The sequence below is a fragment of the Martes martes genome, assembly GCF_963455335.1.
Source record: "Martes martes genome assembly, chromosome: 16".
NCBI classification, from domain to species: domain Eukaryota; kingdom Metazoa; phylum Chordata; class Mammalia; order Carnivora; family Mustelidae; genus Martes; species Martes martes.
Window position 1 is genome coordinate 11,370,253 of NC_137904.1, and position 15,586 is coordinate 11,385,838.

General features: G+C 40.0%; 1 protein-coding gene across 1 annotated transcript in view; it reads right to left on the reverse strand.

Moving 5' to 3' along the window:
- Positions 1 to 15,586, reverse strand: part of AKAP10 (A-kinase anchoring protein 10) — an 81,857-nt gene that overhangs the window by 4,619 nt on the left and 61,652 nt on the right. Inside the window, exons 12-14 of the mRNA XM_080827519.1 lie at positions 13,971 to 14,053; positions 5,605 to 5,657; positions 4,885 to 4,980 (exon numbers count right to left, since the gene is read on the reverse strand). Of these exons, the coding sequence (XP_080683645.1) occupies positions 4,885 to 4,980; positions 5,605 to 5,657; positions 13,971 to 14,053 (232 nt within the window). The remainder of the gene's footprint in view (positions 1 to 4,884; positions 4,981 to 5,604; positions 5,658 to 13,970; positions 14,054 to 15,586) is intronic.

Genomic DNA, 15,586 nt, shown 5'->3' on the forward strand with positions numbered 1-15,586 from the left:
GATGCTACTGTAGATTGTATCCTTTTTTAAATTTCAATTTCTGACTGTTAATTGCTGGTATATAGAAATGTACTTCATTTCTATATATTTACCTTCTAACATTTAGCATTGCTAAACTTAGTTCTAACCCTTTTTTAATAGACTCCTTAAAATACTACCGTCCAAAAGACCATTCTGTGACAATGGAAATGTTCTGTATTGTGCATACATGGCTAGTCACTACCACACTGGATAAAGCAGCCTTAGGAATGTCTACATAAATGATAAGGTCTTCTGTAAAGAAAACCAGTTTTACTCCTTCTGTTACAATTTATAGGCCTTTTCTTTTTTGCCTTTTTGCACTGGCTAGGACTTCTAGTCCAAGTGTCCTTGCCTTCTTCCTAGAATTATGCAGTCTTTCCCCATTACACATGATTTTAGCTGTGAGTTTTATCAGGTTAACAGGGTTCTGTTCTGTTCCTAGTTTCCTGAGAGTTTTATGGCCAGTGGTTGAATTCTGTCAAATTCTTTTTCTTAAAAAAAAAAAAAATTTTATTTATTTATTCCGGAGAGAGAAAGAGAGAGTGAGCGAGCATAAGTGGGCTGAAGAACAGAGGGATAGCGACAAGCAGACTCCATGCTGAGCGCAGAGCTCAATGTGGGGCTTTATTCTAGGACCCTGAGATCACGACCTGAGCTGAAGTCAAGATGCTTAGCCAACTGAGCCACCCAGGCAACCCAGCAACTGATTTTCAACTATCAAAGCAAACCTGCTTTCCTGGGATAACCCCCACTTGTCATGACATATTATCCTTTTTATATACTGATGATTGGTTTCCTTGTATTTATTTATTTACTTACGAGTTTGAGAGCACTAGTGGGAGAGATCTCAAGCAGCCTCCCTGCTGAGTGTGCAGCCTGATGCAGGGCTCAATCTCATGACCCTGGGCCGAAACCAAGAGTCAGATACAGCCAGCTGAGCCACCCAGGCATCCCTTCTCGTATTTTTGTTAAGGATTTTGCATGTATGTTCAAGAGAGATACTAGCCTGTAGTTTTCTTTTCTTGTTACGTCTTTGGTGTTAAGGTAATGTTAGCTTCATACAATGTGTTGGGAAATATTACCTCTTCTTCAATTTTCTAGAACTTTGTCTAGAATCAGTATTATTTCTTCTTTAAATTCCATCTAGGCCTGGAGCTTTCTTTGTGGGAAGGAACCTGATGTTCTTTCTCCCACCCCCCAATTTCATTGTTATGACTGACATAATACCGTGTAAGTTTAAGGTGTGGTAATTAGATAAACATATATATTGTGAAATGATTATCACAGTAAGATTAATACATCTATCACCTCACATAAATACCTTTTTTAAAAAGAGTAAAAATACTTAAGATCGATTGCACTGGCAACTTCCAAGTATATAATACAATACTAACTAGAGTCCCCACGCTATGCATTAGATCTCCCAGAACTAATCCATCTTGTAACTGGAAGTTTGTATCCTCTGACCAACAACTCTTCATTTCTCCTAACCCCCAGTCCCTGTTAACTACTATTTCACTCTGTTTCTACAAGTTCAACTTTTTTAGATTCCACATGTAAGTGAAATCATACGTCTGACTTATCTCACTTGGCATAATGTCCTCAAGGTCCATCTATATTGTCACAAATGTCAGGATTTCATTTTTTTTTTTAATGGGTAAATTTTCCTGATGCATTCAACTGTCAGTGCCACTTGGGTTATTTCTATGTAACACCTGGCTATTATAAATTATGCAGTGAACATAAACAGGGGGTACAGGTATCTTTTTGAGGTAATAATTTCACTTTCTTCAAATATATACCCAGAGTGGGATTGCTGGATCTATATGGTAGTTCTATTTTTAATTCTTTGAGGACTCCCCATACTATTTTCCAAGCTGCCTGTACCAATTTACATTCCCACCAACACTGAACAAGGGTTCCTTTTTCTTACATCCTTGTCGACACTTGTTATTGCTTGTCTTTTTGATAACAGTTATCCTAAAAGGTATGACGTGATAGTTTACTGTGGTTATAATTTGCGCTTCACTAATGACTTGTGATATCAAGCACCTTTTCATGTTCCTTTTGGCCATTTGTATGTCTTCGGAAAAAGTTCTTTCCAGGTCTTTTGCCCATTTTTAAATTCAAAATCTTTTTTTCTCTTAAGTCTGTATATATTTTGGATATTAATTCCTCAAATTCAATTTAGCAGACACAGTATTATTCAGGCTACCTATTTCTTCTTGATTGAGCTTTGGTAATTTATGTATTTCAAGGAATTTCTCCATCTCATTCAGGCTGCTGAATTTATTAGCATAACATCATTCATAAGATTCTACTATTACCATTCCAGTAATTTAGGATCTGTAGTGATGTCCCCTTTTTCAATCCTGGTATTGGTAATTCCTATCTAATCTCTTCTCCCCCGCCACCCGTCTTGGTAGAGGTTTATGAATGTAATTGGTCTTTTTAAAGAGCCAGCTTTTGATTTTTCTCTATTATCTATGTAACCGATATTCATGTGTTTTTTTTTTTAAAGCCCAACATGGGGCTTGAACTCATGACCCTGAGGATCCTGAACTGAGAGCAAGAGTCGGATGCTTGGGGTGCCTGGATGGCTCAGTAGTTAAGCACCTGCCTTCAGCTCAGGTCATATCCCAGAGTCCTGGGTTTGAGCCCCGCATCAGGCTCCCTGCTCCTTCTCCCACCCCCCATGCTTGTGTTCCCTCTCTCGCTGTGTCTCTCTGTCAAAGAAATAAAAAATCTTAAAAAAAAAAAAAAAAGATTCGGATGCTTAACTAAGTCACCCAAGTACACCCCATATTCACTTTTATCTTTAGTATTTCCTTCTTTGGGTTTAATTTACTCATTCCCTAGTTTAAGACAGAAGATTGAAAACTTTTTTTTGGTCTAATATAAACATTTAATGCTATAAATTTCCTTCTAAGGACTGCTTTAGCAGTAATCTACAAATACTGTTGTGTTTTCATTTTAATTCAGTCCAAAATATTTTCTAACTTCTATTTTGATTTCTTCTTTGACCAATGGAAGACTAAGAAGTATGCTATTTAATTTCCAAATACTTGGGGGATTTCCCACATATCTTCCTGTAACTGACTTCTTGTGTAATTCCTTTGTGGTAAGAAAACAGACTGTATGATTTCAATCCTTATAATTTACTGAAAATTGTTTTATGGCCCAGAATATGGTATATCTTGATAAATGTTGTATTTGCAGGCCAAAAGAATATCTGCTGAATGCACAGTCTATAAATGTCCCTTAGGTCAAGCTGGTTGACAGTGTTGTTCTATTCATTACTGAGACATTATCCATTACGGATTTGTGTATTTTCCTTGTAGTTCTAGCAGTTTTTGCTTCGTGTGTTTTCAATCTGTTATTAGATGCGTAACATTTAGGATTCTTGATGTCTTCTTAATGAACTGATCTTTTTATCATATAAAATGTCTTTCTTTTTGCCTGATAATATTCCTTGTTTTGAAGTTTACTCTGACTTGTAGTAATACATACAGTCCAAAACACTTTTTTTAAAAGAGTTTATTTATTTATTTGACAGAGAGATCACAAGTAGGCAGAAAGGCAGGCAGAGAGAGAGGGGGAAGCAGACTCCCCACTGAGCAGAGATCCCATCCTGGGATGGACCCTGAGATCATGACCTGAGCTGAAGGCAGAGGCTTAACCCACTGAGACACCCAGGCGCCCTAGTCCAAATTACTTTTGATAATGTCTGCATGGTAAATCTTCCCCATTCTTTCACTTTTAGCCTATGTCTTTATATTTAAAGTGGGCTTCTTACAGATAGCATCTAAGTAGGTTCTGCCATTATCTAATCAGATCATCTGTTTTAACTAGACTATTTAGATCATTTGCATTTAACATGGCAATTTATATGATTTCATTTAAACCTACTATCTTGCTATTTGTCTTTCATTTGTCCCACTAGAGTCTTTCTTCTCTTTTCCCCCTTTTCTTGAGTTCTTTTGTATTCAGTATTTTTTTTTTTTAGGGTATGGTTTCTATAGATTGTGTTTTCTCCTGATTGTGGGTCAAGTTTTTCTGCTTCCTTGCATACCCAGTAATGCAGTGGGTGGCAGACACTGTTATTTTTACACTGTTGAGTGCTGAACTTTATTGTGTTCCTTTAAAGGGTTGGCCTTTGTTCTGATCCTTTCAAAAGTTGCTTTTAGGCTTGGTTAAATGCTTTACTCTAGGGCTAATTTAGCTCCAGTATTAAGGCATGTTTCTGAGGACACTACTCAATGTCTTGTACATTATGAGATCTATCCACACCGGTCAGTAAGGATGTGACTTATTCCTAACCCCATGTTTCAGGAATCACTCAGCCTACTAATTTCTGGTAGTTTTTTTCCCTCCCCATGGGCATTTTCACCCAATACATGTATAGATCAGTATTTGGCCAAGGACTTCAAGGGACCTCTCATAAAGAGGTAAACTGGAGTTTTCTTTCTGTGAAGCTCCTTTTCTAGTAACGTGCTCTATGACTTCTAGCCACCTTGGGCTATCCAAACTTTGATTTCTGACTCCTCAATTCAGCAACATTATGAACTTTGGTAGACTCCTCCTCCCTGCACTTTGGAAACCGCTTCTGGGCAGTGAGCTAGGGATCGTGTCAATGTTACCCTTCTTTCAAGGATTACAGACCTCTCCTGCCTATTGTCCAGGATCTGGAAACAGTTGTTTCATTTAGTTTGTTAGTTTCCTAGTTGTTCATGATGAGAGGACAGTTTCTAAAGCACCTCATCTTTCAAAGGCAAAAGAATCTCCCTTACGTTTTTTTATGTATCTGGAATCTAATTCTTTTCAGTTTTATACAGGCTGGATCAGAACACAAGTCATCCTTACCTTTGTAGACTTCTCTAAAGGTTGATCATACTGTGCCTGTTGCATAACATCACTGACTATCATTTTAGCAATCTTCCAAGCTAGCTCTTCTTGGGCCTAAAAATGAAACAAAACAAAAACCAAATGACTCAAATTGTTGATAATGGTTATTCATTAGAAAAATCAAGACTTACATTATTAGTGCTCTAACACAACTATCTACGCATATCATGTCTACTTCGTGGATCAGCAGCACATTCCATGTATGAATGGACCTGCACCACCCTCTGGCCATGCTACATTAACATGCTGTTCACGCACTGTCTTCTAGGGCCAACTACTGGGTACCCAACATCCCGACTATTTTCACATTAGATGACCAGAAGAAAAATTTTTCTTTTTCCACTCACATATCTCAATGTACTAACTAGTCAAAGAGCAATCCTTTCCTGAAAACTGACAGTGAAGAAGGAAAAAGTCGAGCTTTTTGATTCTACTGATGCCTACTGGTTGATGAAAACTTGAAGGCGTGGATATTTTTCAGTGGCCAGAATCTCTGAACTAAAGATCCTGCACTGCCCCCATGAGGCTACTGTTAGATGCTAACAAGGGCCGCCCCTTCTTGGTCGGTCCTGGAGCAATGTGCCATGACACTTAAACATGGGAACTAAAGAAAGAGAAAACTTGAAACCTTACTTAGACAATGTGCAGGAATTTCTTTACATGAAAAGTAGAATTTACCTCATCAGTATTTCCTTGCACCCATTTCTTCATAGCTTGTGAGAACATGGATCCTAGTAAACGAAACCAAAACTGAGTGTAGATTTCATGCATAATTTTATATTTAAAAAGTGCTCTTATTCAAAAGCTACTTCCAGAAATGTATATTCTTTTTTTTGCACAATCTCGTCTAAAACATTAAGGAATATTACCATTAATCAAAACTGATTATCTCCATTAATAAGTATTTAACTTGCAAAAACCATGGTTCAAAAGACTTCTGAACGGCTATTTCAGAGTTCCGGACTTTACTTTCTTCTATTCTCCTCTATCATCTAGTGTTAGATTTTCAGCAAACGTTAAGCAAGCAGAACACTGTGGTCAGGATTTGGTCTTAGATAAGAATCGAGCGATACATCAGGAGATATCAATCCACTTGCTATATATCCAAACTGTTCAGACCAGCTCCTATACAAAAGGGCTTCTAGTAGAGATTACGTTATTATACATGCTTAATCTCTGGTCTGTATAAATTAGCTGGGTAAGAACAGAGCTTTAACTAGCCATGCTGTGTCTGAGCCACGGCACACCTCAGTGTCCTAGGAGATACACAAAAGCCTACCCACAACTGTACTCAGGTCTGAGGAATTACAAGGACATAGGTTAGCCAATTTTTCCATGAATTAAATACATAGCTTATCCTATCGTGAACACAAATAGGCTCTATTTGTGTCCTAACTCTGCTTTAAATCAAATGCTGGTGGATTATTTCTTAGGCAAGGTCCTGATTAATTCAATGACTGGATTAGAACAAAAAATAGCATTCACGAAAAGTATAAAACCTGGATCCCTTCCCTTAATAATTTTCAGTATTAGCTAAAAGTCTGGTTAAACTTTATGGCCAAGCAGTCAACAGGGGCCACAATATTACACGTTCCGCCTACAGCTGCAAATGGCTGTTGAGCTGCTCAGTTGCTGCTCCCTCCAAGGACTCACCCAAAGAGTCACACTATTGATAGTCTCCTACTTGCTTAATGTTCGCTCTCCTTCCCCCCCCACCAAATACCCACATATTTGACTCCTTTCTGTGCGTTCTGTCCTCCTTTAATATAGAACTTCTCCAGGACCCCATCCCCAGCCTTCTTTTCTCCTTGACCATATTTTCTCTGGGATATCTCATCACCTCTTTTGACTTTGACTTCCTTCAAAACACAAATAATCAAAAAATCTGTTCTTGGGTGTTAAATCCATACTTACATTTTGTCCTAAGGTGTCTCAAACTTATGTTCTCCAAACTGAGAGTGTCTGTTTCCTACCTACTCTTTTTCTTATATCTTCTCTCAGACATTAATTTAATCCTTTATTAAAAATTCAGGGGCAGGGCGCCTGGGTGGCTCAGTTGGTTAAAGCCTCTGCCTTCGGCTCAGGTCATGATCTCAGGGTCCTGGGATCGAGCCCCACATCGGGCTCTCTGCTCAGCAGGGAGCCTGCTTCCTCCTACCCTCTCTCTGCCTGCATCTCTGCCTACTTGTGATCTCTCTCTGTCAAATAAATAAATAAAATCTTTAAAAAAAAAAAAAATTCAGGGGCGCCTGGGTGGCTCAGTGGGTTAAAGCCTCTGCCTTCGGCTCGGGTCATGATCCCAGGACCCTGGGATCGAGCCTCGCATTGCATCGCATCGGGCTCTCTGCTCAGCAGGGAGCCTGCTTCCTCCTCTCTCTCTCTCTGGCTGCCTCTCTGCCTACCTGTGATCTCTGTCTGTCAAATAAATAAGTAAAATCTTAAAAAAAAAAAAATTACACCATGGGGCGCCTGGGTGGCTCAGTGGGTTAAGCCTCTGCCTTCGGCTCAGGTCATGATCTCAGGGTCCTGGGATCGAGCCCAGAATAGGGCTCTCTGCTCAGCAGGGAGCCTGCTTCCCCCCACCCCCTCTGCCTGCCTCTCTGCCTGCTTGTGATCTCTCTCTCTGTCAAATAAATAAATATTTTAAAAAATTCACACCATAAATTTTCACCCAAAGAACCCATATTAAAAAACTCAATCCACCTTGCTCATTTACTCTCTATATGAATCTGTCCCCCAAATTCCACCCTGAATGCAGTCTCTTGAATTTCCCTTTGGAAGTCTTAGAAATCTGACCTTTCTAATTCCTGCTACCGCTACCTACCTTCAAATCCTCTTTTATCACATTACTAGCTAATCCTACTACCTGACTGGTCTCTCTGATACCAATTCATTCCTCTACCACTGCCAGAAAAATGCATCTAGTTGGTACTCTGCTAATGTGAGGAGGGGTGGGGGGCACCTGGCTGGCTCAGTTGGTGGAGTGTGTGACTCTTGATCTCCAGGAGCCCATGCTGGGTGCAGCGATTACTTAAAAATAAAATCTAGGGGCACCTGGGTGGCTCAGTCAGGTTAAGCACCTTTCTTTGGCTCAGGTCATGATCCCAGGGTCCTGGGACTAAGCCCAGTGTGGGCTCCCTGCTCTGCAGTAGCCTGCTTCTCCCTCTCCCCATGCTCTCACTTGCACATTCTCTGTCTGAAATAAATAAATAATCTTAAAAAAAAAAAAAAAAAAAGACTCCCTGATGCTTACACGACAGGAACCCAGGCTTCTTACTCTGAAATGCCAGGGCTTTCACAACGTAAGTACTGTTTCATCGCCCACCACTGCATCCAGGCACTAGGACTAGCCACTATACGTGTTCACAACATCTTTTACAACTCCTTGTTATACTTTCTCCTAGAGGATTTGAAAGCAACTTTTTTTAAAAGATTTATTTTAGAGAGGGAGAGCATGTGTGCACCATGCACAAGAGTACGGGGTTGGCGGGGGGTGGGGTGGGGGGGTGTGAAGAGGGAGAGAGAGAATCTCTAGAAGATTCCCCACTGAGCGCGGAGCCGGACCCAGGGCTTGATCTCATGACCCTGAGATCATGACCTGAGCCAAAATCAACAGTTGGACGCTTAACCAACTGAGTCACCCGGGCACCCCTGAATGTACTTCTAAAATTACTTTGCCCTGAAAGCAAAGTTCCCATACTTTCAGAAGCCTCTGAGATACACCCTTCTCAAAGCTCAACCCTTTCCTCTGTGCTCTATCAGTATATAAAAAACCAAATTGAAACTACAGCCTAGTAAATGATGACCATTCTTGCCGCTATCCTCAGCAAGGAAGGAGAGGAAGCGGAGCTGAATTGTCACAACAGTATTCTGAGCCAAAGCCCCTAGATTGCTATTAATCTGCTCTGTGATTCCTACAGGTTATAATTTCCTGGATCCTCAAATGCTTCATTTGTAGAATAAGGAGGTAGTATCCACCGCTACGGAATCTCCATTACTTGGGGTCTGAGAATGCTTGGGAGTAGGGTTCTATGAGTATCCTCAGAATAATAAAGTAATCTGGATAAGAAAACTGAGTGTGTTGGTTTAAAAAACAATACTTTTCTTAAATTAAATAAATATGACCCATAATCTTACCACCTAGATAATCTCTGAAGAAATTCCTTTAGATTAATTAATTAAACCAACAAATATTTAATTAACGCCTATGTGCGGTAGGTATAATTTTAGAATAAGGGAATACAGTGCCAAATAAGACAGACAAAATCCCTGCTCTCAGAGAGGTGATATTATAATCATGGAAGAGAAATAGAGTATAACAAGTATGCAAATAAATGAGTAAGATAATATCAGACAGTGATAAGAAAATACAGAAGTGGTATGTTAGTGGTACAGATAAGCTGAGATCATGTGGGCTGGGAAGTCCTCTCTGTTTGAAGTTTGTTTTTTAAGATTTTATTTATGTATTTGACAGACAGAGACAACATCGAGAGAGGAAACACAAGCAGGGGGAGTGGGAGAGGGAGAAGCAGGCTTCCAGCTGAGCAGGGAGCCCGATGTGGGGCTCAGTCCCAGGACCCTGAGATCATGACCTGAGCCGAAGGCAGACGCTGAACAACTGAGCCACTCAGGTCCTTTCTGAAGAGTGAATACTTGCCATGAGAAAGAGCTCACGAAAGCCATGGCAGGGAGAACGGCAAATGGAGAGGCCCTAACAGAGAAGGGACCTCAAAAAAGAATAAAGGAGATTCTAGTTAGATGCTAGTCCATAAGGCTGAGAGTGGCTCAAGGCCAAGTTGTAGAGGCAGGCAGGGAACATTCAAAGGTCACAGCAAAGAGGCGAGCCAAAGCTACGGGAGAAGAGGTAGGTGGGTAATTAAGCAGTAAAGCAGATGGGGTAAGAAAATTCAAATAGCAGAGGAAAAGGGTATAACGGAAAGCAGAAGGCATCTCCCTCGTCTCATCCTTAACTATGTTACATGCTTTGTGTATCCTTCCAGGAAATATATATATATATATTCTTCTAAAATATCATATTCAAATCAAGACTTTAGGTACAAATCCCAGCTCACAAGAAACACAGGTGAGAAAGGAGTAAGCTGAACAGCACAACCAGAAAAATCTAGAAGGCTGGGCATCTGACAGAATAACTAGCATGACAGGCTTGTGCCGAGTCAGGGTCATAAAAGAGGGACTAAGCTAGATTAAAATAAACTCCAGAGTTTACGTTCTTATTTGTATGCTTAGCACACAGCATTGTCTCTGGTCTTCTGAGTAAATGAATGGAACCTGCTGGCTCCTACATTAGGTCATTTACTTACCACAAAAACACATTTAAAGACATGTCTGGACAGCTGAAGGAAGCACTGGGATCTGTGGATGCATTTACTCAAACTGCAGAAATTACTATTAATTACTTTATGTGGGAACGTCTCAATTACATTAATAATGCAAGTCACCTGACGGACCAGCTTGCTGGTGGATACAGAACCCTGCCGCCTCTACCTTCAAGCACAACCCAAATCTGATGGTTCTCCCCCGACCTAAATCACGACCACCATCCTCCTCCTCTCCTTAGACCACGAACCTTGTTTCCCTGCCTCTCCTCTCAACACCTCCATTCTACTTTCCAAACAGCTGCCAAAGCCACACCTTTAAAGCATGAATCACATCCCGGGACCCCCCTGCTCCAACTTCCAACACTTCCAACTTCCAACCATGGTCTGTGAGAACCGTCCGAAGCCTCCTCCACTCATCCCTCTTCCTCCGCGCTGGTCTTGCTGCTGCCTGACCGTGCCGGGCTCTTACACTTCAGGGCTTGTCTTGGTCCTTCTGCCAAGAACCCCTTCCTGCAGGTCTTGCCAGGGCTTACTCCCCCATTTTGCTCAAGTCTCTACTCGAAACGCAACCTCCTCAGTTCAGATCTTTCCTGACAACCATTTTCTTCCTTCCTTCCTTTTTTTTTTTTTTTTTAAGTAGGCTTCAGGCCCAGCGTGAAGCCCAATGCGGGCTTGGGCTCACAACCCTGAGATGGAGACCTGAGCTGAGATCAAGAGTCAGATGCTTAAATGACTGAGCCACCCAAGCGCTTCTCCAGACAACCACTTTTTTTTTTTTCTTTTAAAGATTCTAATTTAATGTGTTTATTTATTTTAGGGAGAGAGAATGTGAGCAGGAGGAAGGGAAGGGAGAGAGAATCTCCCAACCCTGAGATCATGTCCTGAGTCAAAATCAAGAGTCGGGCGCTCAGTCCAATGAGCCACCCAGGCGCCCTTGACAACCACTTTTAAAACAGAACTCCCCATTATTCTTACGTTTATACGTGTGTGTACACACACACACACACACACAGTATTTATCTGTTTACCGTCTCTTCCACTATAATGTGAGTTTCACAAGGACTGGAGATTTCCTTTGCTTCTCAGAATCTAGAACGACAGATGCATAGAGCAGGCACTCATATTTTAGAACGAGTAAGTAAATGCGTAATATGAAGAGACTCAATAAACAGAATGAGCAGAGACAGAGTGTGGGGGAAAAAGTTTCTTGTATATCTTTAGCTGCTAAGTACATCTCTTGATTTTTATGTATGTGCGTGTATATATATCTATCCCTGGAAGCACCCAACACCCATACTCTAGAGCAGGAGCACTTCTTCCTGAGGTGTCAGAGGAGTAAGACCAGCTTTTCAAGAAATTAATGAGCTGAGACATTCTCTTAATCCTGGAGATGCCATTATCCTCACTGATAGAAGCTATCTGAAGACAACGCAGAGCCCCTCCCGGCCAGTCCCCCGCAGAGCTTGTCCAGCACTCCCTCTGCTTCAAGGTGACCAGTAACCTCTTCCTCCAGTTCAAGTTTTACCCAACCAAAGACATGGCTAGACTCTGAGTTTAACGGCAGGATCGCTTTCTTCTAACCCGCCCCCTGAATATGAGTGCACAGAGTCACTCAAAAATTATTTACTGACTGAGCTGTGAAGACTTCTTTCAGTCTTTATACTTTTCCTGACCATGTGCTTCAGACTTCTTTGGCAAAATAGGAAATAAAATCAATTATTTAAATACACTAAAAGGTGAAACAGGTAACAGGCCCTTTTTTTGGTCTAAATTATTTCAACAATTGTTGCATTTTTTGCTTACTCTGTCAATGTAGATCTGACCCAAAAGTAGACTGCTCCTCAACATAAAGTGGTGTGATTCATTCAAATAACAGTCGCATTAAAAAATAAACATAATATGGGGCGCCTGGCTGCCTCAGTCAGTAGAGGAGCACGTGACTCTTGATCTTGGGGTAGTAAGTTTGAGCCCACGTAAAGTTTACTTAAAAAAAAAATTTAAAAATACACATAATATTGGGGCACCTGGGTGGCTCAGTGGGTTAAAGCCTCTGCCTTCGGCTCAGGTCATGATCCCAGGGTCTTGGGATCGATCCCCGCATCGGGCTCTCTGCTCAGCAGGGAGCCTGCTTCCCCTTCTCTCTCTCTGCCTGCCTCTCTGCCTGCTTCTGATCTCTGTCAAATAAATAAATAAAAATCTTTAAAAAAAATACACATAATAGGAATATAGTCCTATTAAATTTAATAGGAAGATTAACAATAGCTCTTAAATTTTAAACGCACTATCAAAACAGAATATTTTTTCTTTTTAAAAAAATTTTTAAAGATTTTATTTATTTATTTGAGAGAAAGAGACAGGGAGCGAGTGTGTGTGCACACAAGTGTGAGGGAGGGAGAAGCAGACTCCCCACTGAGCAGGGAACCTAATGTGAGGCTTGATGCCAGGACCCTGAGATCATGACCTGAGCCAAAGGCAGACGCTTAACCAACTGAGCTACCCAGGCGCCCCTGGAACATTTTCTTCTTACAAAAGTTAGTATCTTTTACTTAAGACAATACTGTCAATCCAATCACACTGAAAAATTTCTAGATCCCAAGTGAATGGATCCACATTGGTTTCCAAAATCTTCCTGTGTAAGACAAATTGTTTGGAAGTTGAGATCAGTCACAAATAATGTTCTTGTCAAAAAAGACTTCCAGGTTATGGAACTAGAGGGTATCATGCTTAGCGAAATAAGTCAATCGGAGAAAGACAACTATCATATGATCTCTTTGATATGAGGAAGTGGAGATGCAAGGTGGGGGGCGTTGGGGGGAAGTAGGAAAAGAAAAAATGAAAAGATGGGACTGGGAGGGAGACAAACCATAAAAGACTCAATCTCAAGAAACAGACTGAGGGTTGCTGGGGGGAGGGGGAACAGGAAAGGGTGGTGGGGAAATGGACATTGGGGAGGGTATGTGCTGTGATGAGTGCTGTGAAATGTGTAAACCTGGCGACTCACAGACCTGTACCCCTGGGGATAAAAATACATTATATGTTTATTAAAATTAAAAAAAAAAAGACTTCCAGGTTTAACAATTGACTGAGCACTCTCCTGCTGATTAAACAAAGGATTTGAATTTCAACCTATTAATATTTTCCACAAATATTTCATAATAACTTTCAGCAAATAAGAGGAAATTTAATGAACTAAAGGGTGTCAAAATAAACATTAAGTCCAACCTCGACTGGGTATTCACCATCCTTAAATAGAAAGGTGACAAATATTCCTTCATTAAGATGTGCCTTCTGTCATGGTGAAGCAAGTTCATGAACTTTCTTTTTATATAAATTTTTTAAAGATTTTATTTATTTATTTGACAGAGATCACAAGTAGACACAGAGGCAGGCAGAGAGAGAGGGGGAAGCAGGCTCTCCACTGAGCAGAGAGCCTGATGCGGGGCTCGATCCCAGAACCCTGAGATCATGACCTGAACCGAAGGCAGAGGCTTTAACCCAATGAGCCACCCAGGCGCCCCAGTTCATGAACTTTCATTCAGGGAGATGCAACTACACACAGCCCTTGGACTCAGCTGTGATATAAACACAAGTGAGAGATAAGGCAGTTATTTCATAAGATAAACTGTTTGTATCTTAAATGATCCTTCACTTATAGTCAATGACTAATGTGAGTGAAGGCTTAACAGAGTATAAAACACCACAAACCTTTTGATTTCTTTACATCAGGTTCAGGCTCAGATTCTCGGATGAACTGCCCCAAGTCACTTACTCTTCCAAATGTCATCTTCCTATATAAGTACAAAAAGAAGAACATGATTTCTAACAATCAATTTTAAATTAAGGAAAGAAAAATTTAAAAAAATTATAGATAGCTCATGTTATTCAGAGCAAGGCTTATTTCAAATAGAACCGTTCCCCAAAGAAAGCAAAATTAATCTTTAATTCAATGTAATTCTATTCAAAATCCCAGAAAGGTTTATGAAACATGATGCGTGAAGAGACAGCTCACAATTCTAAAATCTATATATAAGAGAAAAGGCGTAAGAAAAGCCAAGATAATTCTGTAAAAGAGATAAAAAGGTAGGAAGCTGCCCTAGATCAAAATGTGTATTATAAAGCTAAAGTAATTATATAGCATAATTATACACCCTATAAATCTATAACAATATAAAACAAAGTTGAAAGGCAAAGAACACAGTGAAAGATCTTATGTAACAGATATTACTAATCAATAATGAAAGTTAAAAAACATACAGAATTCCAACAAGTCACTAAGAAATCATCCAGGAGAAAAACATAAAAAGGAGACAAATGGTCAGTTCACAGGAGAAAAACCTGAACAACCAACAAAATGCCAAAAGAAGCTTAATCTCAGGAGCAGTAGTCCAGACTGGTAAAAAGTCAAACATCTGATGTTATTTAATGTCAATAAAGATGTCAGGAAAATTAGTATTTTTATTAATGGGTGGTAAGAATGCAAAATATACATATTTTTATTTTTTTTATTTTTATTTATTTATTTATTTATTTAAAGATTTTATTTATTTATTTGACAGACAGAGATCATAAGTAGGCAGAGAGGCAGGCAGAGAGAGGAAGGAAAGCAGGCTCCCTGCAGAGCAGAAAGCCCGATGCGGGGCTCGATCCCAGGACCCTGGGATCATGACCCGAGCTGAAGGCAGCGGCTTAACCCACTGAGCCACCCAGGCGCCCCAAAATATACATATTTTTAAAGGTAAGTCAGTAAGATCTATTAAAATTTAAAATCTGCTTCATGGTATAAGGAAGTCAATAAAACGAAGTCTTCTGCTATTCTGTGTATAACAGTGAAAAATTGCAAACAACTTAAATACTCATCAATACCAAAAGGGCCGAAGAGCGGCCACGGTTATGAGCCGTAATTAATATTATATGTAGAATACTACAACATAGTTAAAATGAGGTAAATCTGTATAAACTAACAAAGAAAAATCTCCAAAACTCACTGTGAATGAAAGCATGAGATACCAAATAGAGTGTGATGTCAATTACATAGAAATAAGCAAACAAAAATGCATACTACAATGTTAACAGTGATTATCCTGAGTAGGAAGGGGAGAGAATGAGTAGTGGAGTGTGACCACAGGGGACATTAGCTTTATCAATTTAATTTTTGTAAGGGATTAATGTATTTGTAATTAAAAGGTAAAAAAAGAAAAAGAAACTCTGTGATGCCAAGGTATTATTTCACTTTGGGCACAGTGGGTCTTGCTTTAGAGCTACTGTTCCCAGTAAGTCATCATTTCAAATGTGATGGCAATACACCAACGGATACAAATTTG